This window comes from Mustelus asterias, unplaced genomic scaffold (genome assembly GCF_964213995.1).
Source record: "Mustelus asterias unplaced genomic scaffold, sMusAst1.hap1.1 HAP1_SCAFFOLD_1622, whole genome shotgun sequence".
Classification (NCBI taxonomy): Eukaryota; Metazoa; Chordata; class Chondrichthyes; order Carcharhiniformes; family Triakidae; genus Mustelus; species Mustelus asterias.
In genome coordinates, this window is record NW_027591567.1 from 34915 (window position 1) to 51663 (window position 16749).

General features: G+C 46.7%; 1 protein-coding gene across 1 annotated transcript in view; it reads right to left on the minus strand.

The window, feature by feature from the left end:
• LOC144488508 (tRNA (adenine(58)-N(1))-methyltransferase, mitochondrial-like) overlaps window positions 1-12355 on the minus strand; it is a 38658-nt gene extending 26303 nt beyond the window's left edge. Inside the window, exons 1-2 of the mRNA XM_078206557.1 lie at window positions 11475-12355; window positions 3752-3854 (exon numbers count right to left, since the gene is read on the minus strand). Of these exons, the coding sequence (XP_078062683.1) occupies window positions 3752-3854; window positions 11475-12215 (844 nt within the window). The 5' untranslated portion in view covers window positions 12216-12355. The remainder of the gene's footprint in view (window positions 1-3751; window positions 3855-11474) is intronic.
• Between the last annotated feature and the right edge of the window lie 4394 nt (window positions 12356-16749).

The window sequence follows — 16749 nt, forward strand, 5'->3', positions numbered from 1 at the left end:
CCTATCTATATCCTGCTGTATTCTCTGACAATGTTCATCACTATCTGCAACTCCAGCAATCTTTGTGTCGTCCGCAAACTTACTGATCACACCAGCTACATCTTCCTCCAAATCATTTATATATATCACAAACAGCAGAGGTCCCAGTACAGAGCCCTGCGGAACACCACTAGTCACAGACCTCCAACCGGAAAAAGGCCCCTCCACTATTACCCCCTGCCTTCTATGGCTAAGCCAGTTCTCCACCCATCCAGCTTGCTCACCTTTTATCCCGTGAGATTTAACCTTTTGCAGCAGCCTGCCATGAGGGACCTTGTCAAACGCTTTACTAAAATCCATATAGACGACATCCACGGCCCTTCCCTCGTCAATCGTTTTTGTCACCTCCTCAAAAATCTCAACCAAATTTGTGAGGCATGATCTCCCTCGTACAGAAACAAGCTGTCTATCGCTAATGAGATTATTCAGCTCTAAATGCGCATATATCCTATCTCTAAGAATCTTCTCCAACAATTTCCCGACCACGGATGTCAAGCTCACTGACCTATAATTACCCGGGTTATCCTTGCTACCCTTGTTAAATAACGGAACCACATTTGCTATCCTCCAATTCTCTGGGACCTCACCTGTGTCCAGTGAAGAGACAAAGATTTCTGTTAGAGGCCCAGCAATTGCATCTCTCGCCTCCCTGAGGAGTCTAGGATAGATGCCATCCGGCCCTGGGGATTTGTCTGTCTTAATGTTTCCTAAAAAACCTAACACTTCCTCCCTTGTAATTGAGATTTTTTCTAACGGGTCAACACATCTCTCGGAGACACTACCAGTCAACACGTCCCTCTCCTTTGTGGAACATGGGTGTCGCTGGTTGGCCAGCATTTATTGCCCAATCCTGGTTGCTCCTGAGAAGGTGGTGGTGAGCTGCTTCTTGAATCGCTGCAGTCCATGTGCTGTGAGTTGACACACAATGCCGTTAGGGAGGGAATTCCAGGAGTTTGACCCAGGAATTGCGGAGGAACAGCGATATATTTCCAAGTCAGGGTAGTGAGTGGCTTGGAGGGGAACTTGCAGGTGGTGGTGTTCCCATGTATCTGCTGCCCTTGTCCTTCAAGATGGAAGTGGTCGTGGGTTTGGCTGTCTAAGGATCTTTGATGAATTGCTGTAGTGTATCTTGTAGATAGTACAATGCTGCTACTGAGCGTCGGTGGTGGAGGGAGTGATTGTGGATGTGGTGCCAGGTGTCGAGCCTCTTGAGGCAGTTCTTGGAACTGTACCCATCTAGGCAAGTGAGGAGTAATCCATCACACTCCTGACTTATGCCTTGTAGGTGTTGGATAGGCTTTGGGGAGTCAGGAGACGAGTACCCGCCTCACTATTCCTAGCCTCCGACCTGCTCTTGTAGCCACTGTGTTTATGTGGTGAGTCCAGATGAGTTTCTGGTCTATGGTAACCTCAAGGATGCTGACAGTGGGGGGACTGAGGGAGCACTGAAGAAGGGAATGGGAGGCCTCCCGTTGCCCTGGCCAATGTATATCCTTCAACCACAGGAACAGAAAATCCACTCATCGTCTGATTACTGTTTATAGACAGCTTGTTGCGAACAAGTTGGATGCTGAGTTACCTAAAGCACAACAATTATTACCTTTCCAAAGCACCTCAGTGGCTATAAAGAGTTTTGGGATGTCCATAGAAGGTCAAAAATAAATTTAAAACTTCTGTTTAACTTTTTCAGTTCCTTCAGGAGATTTGCCATTTAATGTAAAAAGTCCTTGCCTGATCTTTCCTTCCAGCATGCATCTCAGTATTATTTTCTTTGATATTGTAGGTATGTGTGTCGTTTATGAAGAAATAGTAATTTAATTAAAGTTAGTACAGCCATGTACAGCATAATCACAGCGAATTCATAGAATCATAGAATCCCTACAGTGCAGAAGGAGGCCATTTGGCCCATCGAGTCTGCACCAACCACAATCCCACCCAGGCCCTATTCCCGTAACCCCACATATTTCCCCTGCTAATTCCCCTGATACTAGGGTCAATTTAACATGGCCAATCCACCTAACCCGCACATCTTTGGACTGTGGGAGGAAACCGGAGCAGCGGGAAGAAACCCACGCAGACATGGGGAGAACGTGCAAACTCCACGCACACTGACCAGAGGCCAGAATTGAACCCGGGTCCCTGGCGCTATGAGGCAGCAGTGCTAACCACAGTGCTACCGTGCTGCCCCAAATTCTGTAAGACCTTTGGTGAGAATGTGACGTTTTGCAGTATACCTATTTCTACCCATACAATAGCAATGAGAACACTTGAAAGGCAATTTACCCACTGCAAAATTGCCAGCCTCTGATCTGCTCTTGTAGCCACTGTATTTATGTGGCTGTTCCAGTTCACTCTCTGGTCAATGGCAATCCCCAAATGTACTTATTTTTCATGGGATGCGGGCATCGCTGGCTGGGCGATTTGTTCCCCATCTTTAATTGCCCTTAAGTGACTTGTATGGCCATTTCAGAGGGCATTTAAGAGTTATCCACATTCATGTTGGTCACAGCATATGTTAAGACAGCAGATTTTCTCCCCTATAGGGCATTAGTGAACCACATGGGTTTTTACATCAATCGACAATGGTTTCATGGTCATCATTAGATTTTTAATTCCGGATATTTATTGAATTAAATTTCACCATCTACCCTGGTGGGATTCAAACCCGGGTCTCCAGAGCATTCCCTGGGTATCTGAAGGGCAATTCACTTCAGCCAGTGCTTAGACACATTTTAACAATGTAATACAACATATGGATTTTCAGCATTTCTTCATTTCCTTTAATTCAGTTTGGTATGGCTCCTGCTCTGCCCAAGACCGCAAGAAATTACAAAAGGTCGTGAATGTAGCCCAATCCATCACGCAAACCAATCCATCACGCAAACCAGCCTCCCAGCCATTGATTCTGTCTACACTTCCCGCTGCCTCGGCAAAGCAACCAGCATAATTAAGGACCCCACGCACCCCAGACATTCTCGTTTCCACTTTCCTCCATCGGGAAAAAGATACAAAAGTCTGAGGTCACGTACCAACCGACTCAAGAACAGCTTCTTCCCTGCTGCTGTCAGACTTTTGAATGGACCTACCTCGCATTAAGTTGATCTTTGTCTACACCCTCGCTATGACTGCAGCACTACATTCTGCACTCTCTCGTTTCCTTCTCTATGAACGGTATGCTTTGCCTGTATAGCGCGCAAGAAACAATGCTTTTCACTGTATGTTAATACATGTGACAATAATAAATCAAATCAAAATAAACTGTACCACTATAAGATGCATCCTATCCAATCTTAGGTTCTGTCTGCAGAGAACAATTGAGCTACAAGACATTGCAGCAAAAGTAATAGTCGGGACAGATCTGTGACTGGTGGTGGAGGCCAAGCTGACTGATGAATTTAAAGCGTAATATTGAGCAATAGGAACAGAATACGCTGAAAATACTCAACACTTCAGTAGCATCTATGGAGGGAGAAACAAAGTTAACATTTTGGGCTGATTGTTTCAGGTTTCCAATATTTTACTTTTGTAATAATATTAAGCAAATTGGTTTAAGGTTAATTTTCACTGTATTGAAATATAGCAAGTAAGTCCAGTGCCAGCAACGCAGTGAATATTTCTTTCAAGCATGCTAATAAATTGTTTTGGCAGCGCAGAGTTGCACAAGGTATTCACAGCCATTCAGTTTCTATCGGTAAGCTGACGCAGACATTACCTATTCGGGACAGAAACAGTGTCATTGCCCCAGATCCTGAACCAGACTCCAAGACACAGTCGCCACTATTAACATCCATCATCATCAACATGGCACTGATGTCCTAGAAGAGGCAGAAAGGGGAGGAAAAGAAAGTTTGAGAATGACTGAATAAGGAGAGGCAATGGCTAGATATTATCGCTAGACTATCCAGAAACTAATCAAAAATCTCAGCTAAACCCATGTTCAAATCCCGCCAAGGCAAGTGGTGGAATTTGAATTCAATACAAAATATCTGGAATGAAGAATCTACTGACGACCATGAAAGCATTGTCGAAAAAACCCATCTGGTTCACTACTGTCCTTTAGGGAAGGAAATCTGCCGTCCTTACCTGGTCTGGCCTACATGTGACTCCAGAGCCCTCTCAAGGGGAACTAGGGATGGGCAATAAATGCTGGCCAGCCAGCGACACCCGCGTCCCATGAATAACTAAACAAAAAACTTTGGGGATACTGAAGTTTTCAAACTGAATTGGGAGATGGAACACATATCCCAGACAGAAGGATCACAGAATATTTAGAATGATTTAACACATCCCCTATGGCGTTTCTCACTGTACAATTGACTGATTATTACCCTACGGTATGGTACAGTACCCTGCAGCACGGTGGCACAATGGTTAGCACTGCTACCTCACAGCGTCAGATACCCTGGATCAATTCTGGCCTCAGGTCATTGTCTGTGTGGAGTTTGCATGTTCTCCCCGTGTCTGTGTGGGTTTCGTCAGGGTGCTCTGGTTTCCTCCCCCAGTCCAAAGATGTGTGGGTTAGGTTGATTGGCCATGCTAAATTGACCCTAGTGTCAGGGGGATTAGCAGGGTAAATATGTGGGGTTACGGGAATAAGGCCTGGGTGGGATTGTGGTCAGTGCAGACTCGATGGGTCAAATGGCCTCCTTCTGCACTGTAGTGATTCTATGATTCTATGATCATTAGGAGAAGACAGTGGTGCAATGGTGCAACTGCCCAGGCTAATGATCTGGGGACATGGGTTCAAATCCCACCACGACCACTGGTGGAATTTAAATTCAATTCATAAAATCTGGAACTGAAAGCTTTTCTCAGTAACGGTGACCATGAAACTATCAGTGATTGTCGGAAAAACCCACCTGGTTCACTAAATGTCCTTTAAGGAAGGAAATCTGCCGCCCTTACCTGGTCTGGCCTTTATGAGACACTAGAGCCACAACAACTTGGTTGGCTCTGAGCTACCCTCTGAAATGGATGAGCAAGCCCTTCAGTTGAAGAGGAAAATAGGGATGGGTAATAAATGCTGACCTTGGTAGCGACGTTTGCATCCCATGAAATAAAGAATCATCCACAATATTCTGCTGCTGAGCTGAAGCTTGTCTGTCCTTCTCAGCCATAAATTCACTTTCCTGTCAGTAAACCCAAAATCACTCCGAGGTTGTTTGCTATTTAATGTGGGAATTTTGGAAGACATTTGTAAATTTCTTGTGGCACGGTGGCACAGTGGTTAGCACTGCTGCCTCACAGCACCAGGGATCTTAGGTTTATTTATTAGTGTCACAAGTAGGCTTACATTCACACTGCAATGAAGTTACTGTGGAAATCCCTGAGTCGCCACAATCTGGTGCCTGTTCGGGTACACTGAGGGAGAATTTAGCGTGGCCAATGCATCTAACTTGCACATCTATGGAGTGTGGGAGGAAACCGGAGCACCCGGAGGAAACCCACGCAGACATGGGGAAAGTGTGCAGACTCCATACAGTTACCCAAGCCGGGAATCGAACCCGGGTCCCCAGCGCTATGAGGCCGCAGTGCAAACCACTGTGCCACCGTGCCGCCTGGGTTCAATTCCGGCCTTGAGTGACTCTGTGTGGAGTTTGCACATTCTCTGATGTCTGTGTTTCCTCCGGGTGCACCGGTTTCCTCCCACACTCATAGGTGCGCAGGTTAGGTGGATTGGCCATGCTAAATTGCCCCTTAGTGTCCTGGGATGCGTAGGTTAGGGGGATGAGTGACGTAAATACATGGGGTTAGGGGATAAGGCCTAGATTTCTGTAAATATTGTTCTTTGGGACAATTCTCTTGATTTCAGTATTTCTTGCTTTTCTATTTGATTTTTAACTTTGGATTTCTGATAGCAATCTCACGGCTGAGGAGGTTTTCTGCGCTCCTCTGTACCATGCAACCATATAGATTTGGAGCAGGAGTAGGCCATTCGGCCCCTCGAGCCTGCTCTGCCATTTGATAAAATCATGGCTGATCTGATTTTGGCCTCAACTCTACTTTCCTGTCTACCCCCTTTGACTCCCTTCTTAATCAAGAATCTAACTCACTCAGCCTTAAAAATATTCAATGACCCTGCCTCCACTGCTCTCTCGGGATGGGAATTCCACAGACGAATGACCCTCTGAGAGAAAACATTTCTCTTAATCTATGTCTTAAGTGGGAAACCTCTTATTTTTAAACCGTGCCCCTTACTGTGGTTCTAGTCGCTCCCATCAGGGGAAACAACCTCTCAGCATCCACACTGTTAAGTTCACTCAGAATGTTATATCTTTCAGTAAGGTGACCTCTCAGTCTACTAAACTCCAATGGATACAGGCCCAAACTGTCCAACTGATGTATGAGGAGAGATTGACTAGGCTAGGATTGTTTTCACTGGAGTTCAGGACTAGACAGGGTAGATGCAGGAAGGATGTTCTCGATGCTGGGGGTATCCAGAACCAGGGGTCACAGTCTGAGGATAGACCATTTAGGACGGAGACGAGGAGACATTTCTTCACCCAAAGAGCGGTGAGCCTGTGGAATTCATTACCACAGGAAGTAGTTGATGCCAAAACATTGAATGTATTCAAGAGGCGACTGGGTATAGCACTTGGGGTGAATGGGATCGAAGGTTATGGGGGGAAAGCAGGATTAGGCTATTAAGATCACAGCTATGATCGTGATGAATGGCGGAGGAGGCTCAAATGACCAAATGGCCTCCTCCTGCTCCTATCTTCTATGTTTTTATGTAACATTTCCTCATATGTTAGCCCCTTCATCCCATGAATCAGTTGAGTGAACCTTCCCTGAACTCGAATGCAATTATATCCTTTCTCAAGATGATCAAAATTGCACTCATTCCACATTTGGTCTCAACAACAGCAGCAAAACTTCCCCACGTTTCTATTCGATACTGATGGGACTTGGATCCAAAATTGGCTTGTTAATAGGATGAAAAGGGTGAAGGTGGAGGGCTGCTTTTGAGATTGGAAGCCTTTTTCCAGCAGTGTACCACAGGGAATCGATGCTGGGACCCTTGCTGTTTGTTATATACAGTAACAACATGGTTGTGAATGTAGAAGGTATAATTAGTAAGTTTGCAGATGACATGAAAATTGGTGGTGTTGTTGATAGTGAGGAGAACAGTCTTAGGCTACAGACTGATATTGATCAGTTGGTAAATTGGGTAGAGCAATGGCAGATGAAATTTAATCCTGGTAAGTGTGAGGTGATGAATTTTGAGAGGTCTAAAAAGGGTAGGATATACAAAATGAACGGTAAATCCTTGGGGGGAGTATTGAGGAACAAAGGGATCTTGGTGTCTACGTGCATAGATCCCTGAAGGTGGCAGCACAGGTGGATAGAGTGGTGAAGAAGGCATACGGAATGCTTGCCTGCATTAGCTAAGGCATAGAACATAGGAACAGGGAGCTCTTGGTAAACTTTATAAAACATTGGTTCGGCCACAGATGGAGTATTATCTGCAGTTCTAGTTGCCACACTATTGGAAGGACATGATTGCACTGGAGAGGGTGCAGAGGAGATTCACCAGGATGTTGCCTGCGATGGAAAGTTTCAGCTATGAGGAGAGACTGGATGGGCTGGGATTGTTTTCCCTTGAGCAGAGGAGGCTGAGGGTGGATCTGATAGAGGTATACAAAATTCTGAGAGACAAAGATAGGGCAAATCTGTGGCAGAGGTGTCTAAGACCAGAGGGCATAGGTTAAAGGTGAGGTGTAAGTGGTTTAGAGGGGATCTGAGGAAATTCTTTTTCACCCAGAGGTGAACATTTAAGAAGCATCTGAACGAGCACTTAAATTGCCAAGGCATAGTAGGCTGTGGATAGAGTGCTTGTCAATAGGATTAGTACAGATTGGTATTTGATGGTTAGCATAGATATGGTGGGCCGATGAGCCTGTTTCTGTGCTCTTTGACTCTATAACTTGGTCAGGGGTCTCCATTTCAGCATTGTTCTCCTTCAAGGGACTCATGACAATAAAAAAGTGCCTAAAGTGAAATCTTGTGGAGCTCCAACTCATTTTTACTATCTATCACACACATATTCTACAGGCAGATCATAGAATCAGAGAATTCCTACAGTGCAGAAGGAGGCCATTCGGTCCATCGAGTCTGCACCGACAACAATCCCACCCAGGCCCTATCCTTGTAACCCCACGTAATCCCCCTGACACTAAGGGGAATTCCACCCAGACCTGTTCTCCGCAACCCCAAGTATTTACCTCGCTAACCCCCCTAACCTACACATCTTGGGACACTAAGGGGCAATTTAGCACGGCCAATCCACCTCACCTGCACATCTTTGGAGTGGACAAAGGTCTGGGAGCAGTTTAGCTGTCCTTCTCAGTGGAACATGGGAACAGGAGTAGGCCACCTAGCCCCTCAAAACTGTTCAACTATTCAGTGAGATCATGTCTGATCTGCGACACTGCACCATACTCCTGCCTTTAAAACTTTTAGTTAACAATAATCCACCAATTGACCTAGCATTAATTGCCATTTGCAGAAGAGTTCCAAACTTCCAGCACCTTTTGTGTGAAGGAACATTTCCTAATTTCATACCTCAGTTCTTGTCTTCGTCTACTCGCCTGCAGAGCACTGTGTACCAGTATGGTACAACTCATCCCACACCAGTCTCGTAGATATCCAGCTCAACACTACAATGTGTATCATCTTGGGTACTTTGCCATCAGCTCAACTCCCCTGGCTCCCAGTCCTGAGCAACATCCCACTCCCTCAAATAAGGAGGGAGATTGTAACAAGTAAGCTCCTGGAGAAGGTTTACATCCATCCAAGCCTGCCGCTACACAAGGACCGTACCAATCCGCCTGCCATCACGCCAGTTTGGCTAAGACCACTTTGCCAAGGAAGAACAGCACAGGCCTTATGGCAGCAGAAATAGAATGAACATGCCACCATTAAAAACCACTTCCTCACCACAGATCACACAGCCCGACCACCTGGCATCAATTTGCCACGTCAACATTCGGCACTCCTCAACCGTTTCCACACTGACCAAGGCCTTTGTACAGAAAATCGGCACAAGTGGGCATTCCTGGACATCGAATTTAACAACTTCAGATGATTTGCTCTACCCCACCTTGGTTCCCTTTGTGTTCATTCATTTTATTTAATTTTTTTACTGTTCTCACAGAAACCCTACAGTGCAGAAAGAGGCCATTTGGCCCATCGAGTCTGCACTGACCACAATCCCACCCAGGCCCTACCCCATATCCACCCACTAATCCCTCTAACCTACGTATCTCAGGACACTAAGGGGCAATTTTATCATGGCCAATCAACCTAACCCGCACATCTTTGGACTGTGGGAGGAAACCGGAGCACCCGGAGGAAACCCACGCAGACACGAGGAGAATGTGCAAACTCCACATAGATAGTGACCCAAGCCGGAAATCGACCCCAGGTCCCTGGAGCTGTGAAGCAGCAGTGCTAACCACTGTGCTACCGTGCCGCCATTTCTACCTTTTATTTCTTTATTGTCTTTCTTCATTTTTCTTCCCCCCCCCAACTCTTTCCCCCTACTTCATCCCCCTTCCCTTACCTTTTCTCCCCCCGCTTTCCCTTTTCTACATTCTCCCCCTGTCCCATCTTTTCCACAGCGCTCCCCCCACTGCCCACTACATCTTCATCTGTCACAGCTTACAGCTTCTCTGCTGTTTGCCCATTCACACCCTTTATTCTCTCTCCCCTTGTTTCTCCGGCTATGACTCATCTTTCATTCCCTCACCCTGCAGTATAAATATCTCCCACTTTCTGTGCCTTTTAGCTTTGACAAAGGGTCATCTGGACTCGAAACATTAGCTCTTTTCTCTCCTTACAGATGCTGCCAGACCTGCTGAGATTTTCCAGCATTTTCTCTTTTGGCGGCACTAGTGGGGTCTTGCAGGGAACCCGGACTGCCTCTGTGTTGCACCCCAAGACTGCCCTCGACAAAGGGGAGGCGATGGCACAGTGGTATTGTCACTAGACTATTAATCCAGAAACTCAGCTAATGTTCTGAGGAGCTGGGTTCGAATCCCGCCACAGCAGATGGTGAAATTTGAATTCAATAAAAAAAATCTGGAATTAAGAATCTACTAATGACCATAAAACCATTGTCGATTGTTGGAAAAATCCATCTGGTTCACAAATGTCCTTTAGGGAAGGAAATCTGCCATTCTTACCTGGTCTGGCCGACATGTGACTCCAGAGCCACAACGACTGCCTATTGAACAAGGGCAATTAGGGATGGGCAATAAATGCTGGCCAGCCAGCGACGCCCATGTCCCACAAATGAATAAAAAGAAAATTTAGCGGAGAGCTTCGCTGGCTTGGTGATTACGGCACATGCTAAAAAAAACCAGAAGGATCTGCCTCTAATTTTTAGACGATGGCCAAAATTCTACTGCCCCCCGCCTGCCACGGGAATCGGAGTGGGCGAGGAGCAGACAACGGAAAGGTCCATTGACCTTGGGCGGGATTTTACGGTTTCGGGACGAGTAAGGCCATAAGATCCCGCCCTACGCCCCTGAATTCTAGACTCACTGACCAGCGGGGAATAAATTCTCTCTATCCACCATATTTGTTTCCCTGAACATTGTGAACACAATGACAAATCTGCTAAATTCCAGGGAATTATAATTCTGTAAAACTGACCCTTTCTCAGAGGCGAGGCCAACAATTATCACTCTTATTGTGGGGTGCTGAGTTAATCCTGTTCATTTTCAAAATTTTAAAAGTTGAAAATGAGCATTTACGTCAAAGTGACAGTGACGTGCCAACACTATCGATAAGAAAGCCCACCAACGCCTCTAACTTTCTCAGAAGACTAAAGAAATTTGGCATGTCCGCTACGACTCTCACCAACTTTTACAGATGCACCATAGAAAGCATTCTTTCTGGTTGTATCACAGCTTGGTACGACTCCTGTTCTGCCCAAGACCGCAAGGAACTACAAAGGGTCGTGAATGTAGCCCAATCCATCACGCCTCACATCTATTGACTCTGTCTACACTTCCCGCTGCCTCGGTAAAGCAGCCAGCATAATTAAGGACCCCACGCACCCCGGACATTCTCTCTTCCACGTTCTTCCTTCGGGCAAAAGATACAAAGGTTAGAGGTCACGTACCAACCAACTCAAGGACAGCTTCTTCCCTGCTGCTGTCAGACTTTTGAATGGACCTACCTTGCATTAAGTTGATTTTTCGCTACACCCTAGCTATGACTGTAACACTACATTCTGCACTCTCCTTTCCTTCTCTATGAACGGTATGCTTTGTCTGTATAGTGTGCAGGAAACAATACTTATATGCTAATACATGTGACAATAATCAATCAAATCAAAAACTGATTTGTTTTCTATCTTTTATAATTGAATCTTTACAGGTGAACAACTGAGTTTTTAAAAATGTAATAATAAAAGCGCTTCATACTTTTGGATAAGAAATGGCTGGTCCCCTCTTCATCAACAACACAAACTCCTCCAGGGATGGTCTTCTCATGAGAAACTCAAAGCCAGTGGAAGTCTTGAATACCTGGCCAGGGAGATTCCCCAGTACTTCCTGGTGGCTAAGGGTACCCCACTTACTGTGCAACTTTCCACCCGCCACCAAACTGAACATCTTTCGCATCTCCAAGCGACGCCTCCTGCGGAACTCCACCAGCACCACGTCCCCAATTTTGAAGGGCACCTCTTCGGTTGGGGGTTCCGGCTGGGAGGCGGTCACCCCCTGGCCATAGTCCTCCTCCTGGCCCAGGTGCCAGCTTCCCCCAGGGGCTGCAGGCGACCCTGTGGGGACAGACACTGCGTCGTAACCCCCAGATTCCTGCTCCAGCTGCTGCAACACCTCCTGGGACAACATCTGGTGGGGGATCAGGCGGCTGACCCGTTCCAGGGGTGACAGGGAGCGTCTCCTGGGTGGCAGGGGCCAGGGTGGGGTGGGTGCCAATCTTGGATGACCCTGGCCAGTTCCCTCCTCGAGTCCCGGCTCGGATCCTTCCCTGTCCCCTTCATCTCCACCCCCTGGGCTGGGGGGGATGGAGCTGAGCGTTAGCGGGCGCCTGCTGCAGGTTAGCCCGGCACCGAGGCACAGAGGAGGGGAACAGCGTTTAGCTTGTGCCCGGGGCAGGCACTTGTCTGCACTGTGCCACAGGGTTCGCACACAGCGCAGCATCTTCCTGCCTCACAGCGCAGCTTCTCCCCGCAGTGAAAGGCAGCTACTCTCTGTTACATTATAACCCAGAGTCTCTGCACTGTCACTGCTGCTGGGAGAATAAGACCTTCATCCCCTACCTCTCTCTGCTTCTTGCAGGCAGGAAGCAGACGCTTACAAAGCTCCTCCTCAACACGGCAACATCATAAGAAAGCGACCAGCTCCATTCCCCTGTGTGTAGAGGGAGACACGTGGAGAGTTTAGTGTGCATGTAGACAGGCTATGCAGAAAGGAGCTGTCTTTATTCAGCTGACCCCATACACATACACCCAGCTGCGCCCCCCCCCCCCACCCCCACCCCCCACACCCCACACATCTGTGTCACCCTGCAACTCTGTCCATATTTTTAAAGTTTAAAAGCTTTTATTTAGTGTCATGGGTAGGCTTACATTAACACTGCAATGAATTTACTGTGAAAATCCCGTATTCGCCACAATGTTCGGGTACACTGAAGGACAATTTAGCACGGCCAATGCACCTATCCAACACGTCTTTCAGACTGTGGGAGGAAACCGGAGGAAACCGACGCAGACACGGGGAGAACATGCAGACTCCACACAGACAGTGACCCAAGCCGGGAATTGAACCCAGGTCCCTGACGCTGTAAGGTAGCAGTGCTAACCACTGTGCCACCGTGCCATCTGTACCATTTTTGTTAATCTAAATTGCTTTGAAATTCTTAATGTCAGCTTATCAGAGTTGAAAGCACTCCTGCTTCTATAGATCAGCAGGATTTAAATCCGATAGAAACAGGAGTGCTTTCAATTGAGATAAGCTGACATTAAGAATTTCAAAGTATTTAAATTTTAAAAAAGGTGTGGGCTCTGGTCCCACCAGTGACATGGGGCCAAATATCACAGCTTCCCATTTTGGCATGCAATCCCTCACACACCCTCTCCTTGCCCGGTCCCTGTGAGTTGGGAGGGTTGGGGAGATGGTGGGTAAGATGCCCACTATACTAGCTGCCCTTCGGCCTATTGAGACCTGTAAGTGGTCAATTATTGTCCACTTGAGGCCCTCAATCTGGCTCCACTTCCACAATACTCTGGGCAGTGCAAGGCAGAGGAGAGTGGAAAAGCCTTCACCGACAACAATCCCACCCAGGCCAAACGCTTTACTAAAATCCATATGGACGACATCCACGGCCCTTCCCTCGTCAATCGTTTTTGTCACCTCCTCAAAAATCTCAACCAAATTTGTGAGGCATGACCTCCCTCATACAAAACCATGCTGTCTATCGCGAATGAGATTATTCAGCTCTAAATGCGCATATATCCTATCTCTAAGAATCTTCTCCAACAATTTCCCGACCACGGATGTCAAGCTCACTGGCCTATAATTACCCGGGTTATCCTTGCTACCCTTCTTAAATAACGGAACCACATTTGCTATCCTCCAATCCTCTGGGACCTCACCTGTGTCCAGTGAAGAGACAAAGATTTCTGTTAGAGGCCCAGCAACTGCATCTCTCGCCTCCCTGAGGAGTCTAGGATAGATGCCATCCGGCCCTGGGGATTTGTCTGTCTTAATGTTTCCTAAAAAACCTAACACTTCCTCCCTTGTAATTGAGATTTTTTCTAACGGGTCAACACATCTCTCGGAGACACTACCAGTCAACATGTCCCTCTCCTTTGTGGAACATGGGTGTCGCTGGTTGGCCAGCATTTATTGCCCAATCCTGGTTGCTCCTGAGAAGGTGGTGGTGAGCTGCTTCTTGAATCGCTGCAGTCCACGTGCTGTGAGTTGACCCACAATGCCGTCAGGGAGGGAATTCCAGGATTTTGACCCAGCGACTGCGAAGGAACAGCAATATATTTCCAAGTCAGGGTAGTGAGTGGCTTGGAGGGGAACTTGCAGGTGGTGGTGTTCCCATGTATCTGCTGCCCTTGTCCTTCAAGATGGAAGTGGTCGTGGGTTTGGCTGTCTAAGGATCTTTGATGAATTGCTGCAGTGTATCTTGTAGATAGTACACAATGCTGCTACTGAGGGTCGGTGATGGAGGGAGTGATTGTGGATGTGGTGTCGAGCCTCTTGAGGCAGTTCTTGGAACTGTACCCATCTCGGCAAGTGAGGAGTATTCCATCACACTCCTGACTTATGCCTTGTAGGTGTTGGATAGGCTTTGGGGAGTCAGGAGACGAGTACCCGCCTCACTATTCCTAGCCTCCGACCTGCTCTTGTAGCCACTGTGTTTATGTGGTGAGTCCAGATGAGTTTCTGGTCTATGGCAACCTCAAGGATGCTGACAGTGGGGGAACTGAGGGAGCACTGAAGAAGGGAATGGGAGGCCTCCCGTTGCCCTGGCCAATGTATATCCTTCAACCACAGGAACAGAAAATCCACTCATCGTCTGATTACTGTTTATAGACAGCTTGTTGCGAACAAGTTGGATGCTGAGTTACCTAAAGCACAACAATTATTACCTTTCCAAAGCACCTCAGTGGCTATAAAGAGTTTTGGGATGTCCATAGAAGGTCAAAAATAAATTTAAAACTTCTGTTTAACTTTTTCAGTTCCTTCAGGAGATTTGCCATTTAATGTAAAAAGTCCTTGCCTGATCTTTCCTTCCAGCGTGCATCTCAGTATTATTTTCTTTGATATTGTAGGTATGTGTGTCGTTTATGAAGAAATAGTAATTTAATTAAAGTTTGTACAGCCATGTACAGCATAATCACAGCGAATTCATAGAATCATAGAATCCCTCCAGTGCAGAAGGCGGCCATTTGGCCCATCGAGTCTGCACCAACCACAATCCCACCCAGGCCCTATTCCCGTAACCCCACATATTTCCCCTGCTAATTCCCCTGATACTAGGGTCAATTTAACATGGCCAATCCACCTAACCCGCACATCTTTGGACTGTGGGAGGAAACCGGAGCAGCGGGAAGAAACCCACGCAGACATGGGGAGAACGTGCAAACTCCACGCACACTGACCAGAGGCCAGAATTGAACCCGGGTCCCTGGCGCTATGAGGCAGCAGTGCTAACCACAGTGCTACCGTGCTGCCCCAAATTCTGTAAGACCTTTGGTGAGAATGTGACGTTTTGCAGTATACCTATTTCTACCCATACAATAGCAATGAGAACACTTGAAAGGCAATTTACCCACTGCAAAATTGCCAGCCTCTGATCTGCTCTTGTAGCCACTGTATTTATGTGGCTGTTCCAGTTCACTCTCTGGTCAATGGCAATCCCCAAATGTACTTATTTTTCATGGGATGCGGGCATCGCTGGCTGGGCGATTTGTTCCCCATCTTTAATTGCCCTTAAGTGACTTGTATGGCCATTTCAGAGGGCATTTAAGAGTTATCCACATTCATGTTGGTCACATCATATGTTAAGACAGCAGATTTTCTCCCCTATAGGGCATTAGTGAACCATATGGGTTTTTACATCAATCGACAATGGTTTCATGGTCATCATTAGATTTTTAATTCCGGATATTTATTGAATTAAATTTCACCATCTACCCTGGTGGGATTCAAACCCGGGTCCCCAGAGCATTCCCTGGGTATCTGAAGGGCAATTCACTTCAGCCAGTGCTTAGACACATTTTAACAACGTAATAAAACATATGGATTTTCAGCATTTCTTCATTTCCTTTAATTCAGTTTGGTATGGCTCCTGCTCTGCCCAAGACCACAAGAAACTACAAAAGGTCGTGAATATAGCCCAATCCACCACGCAAACCAACCTCCCAGCCATTGATTCTGTCTACACTTCCCGCTGCCTCGGCAAAGCAACCAGCATAATTAAGGACCCCACGCACCCCAGACATTCTCGTTTCCACTTTCCTCCATCGGGAAAAAGATAGAACCATAGAAAATTACAGCTCAGAAACAGGCCTTTTGGCCCTTCTTGTCTGTGCCGAACCATTTTTTGCCTAGTCCCACTGACCTGCACTTCGACCATATCCCTCCACACTCCTCTCATCCATGAACCCGTCCAAGTTTTTCTTAAATGTTAAAAGTGATCCACTTTATCCGGCCGCTCATTCCACACTCCCACCACTCTCTGCGTGAAGAAGCCTCCCTAATATTCCCTTTAAACTTTTCTCCTTTCACCCTTAACCCATGCCCTCTGGTTTTTTTCTCCCCTAGCCTCAGCGGAAAAAGCCTGCTTGCATTCACTCTATCTATACCCATCAAAATCTTATACACCTCTATCAAATCTCCCCTCAATCTTCTACGCTCCAGGGAATAAAATCCCAACCTATTCAATCTCTCTCTGTAACTCAGCTTCTCAAGTCCCGGCAACTTCCTTGTGAACCTTCTCTGCACTCTTTCAACCTTATTTACATCCTTCCTGTAATTAGGTGACCAAACGTCTGAGGTCACGTACCAACCGACTCAAGAGCAGCTTCTTCCCTGATGCTGTCAGACTTTTGAATGGACCTACCTTGCATTAAGTTGATCTTTGTCTACACCCTAGCTATGACTGCAGCACTACATTCTGCACTCTCTCGTTTCCTTCTCTATGAACGGTATGCTTTGC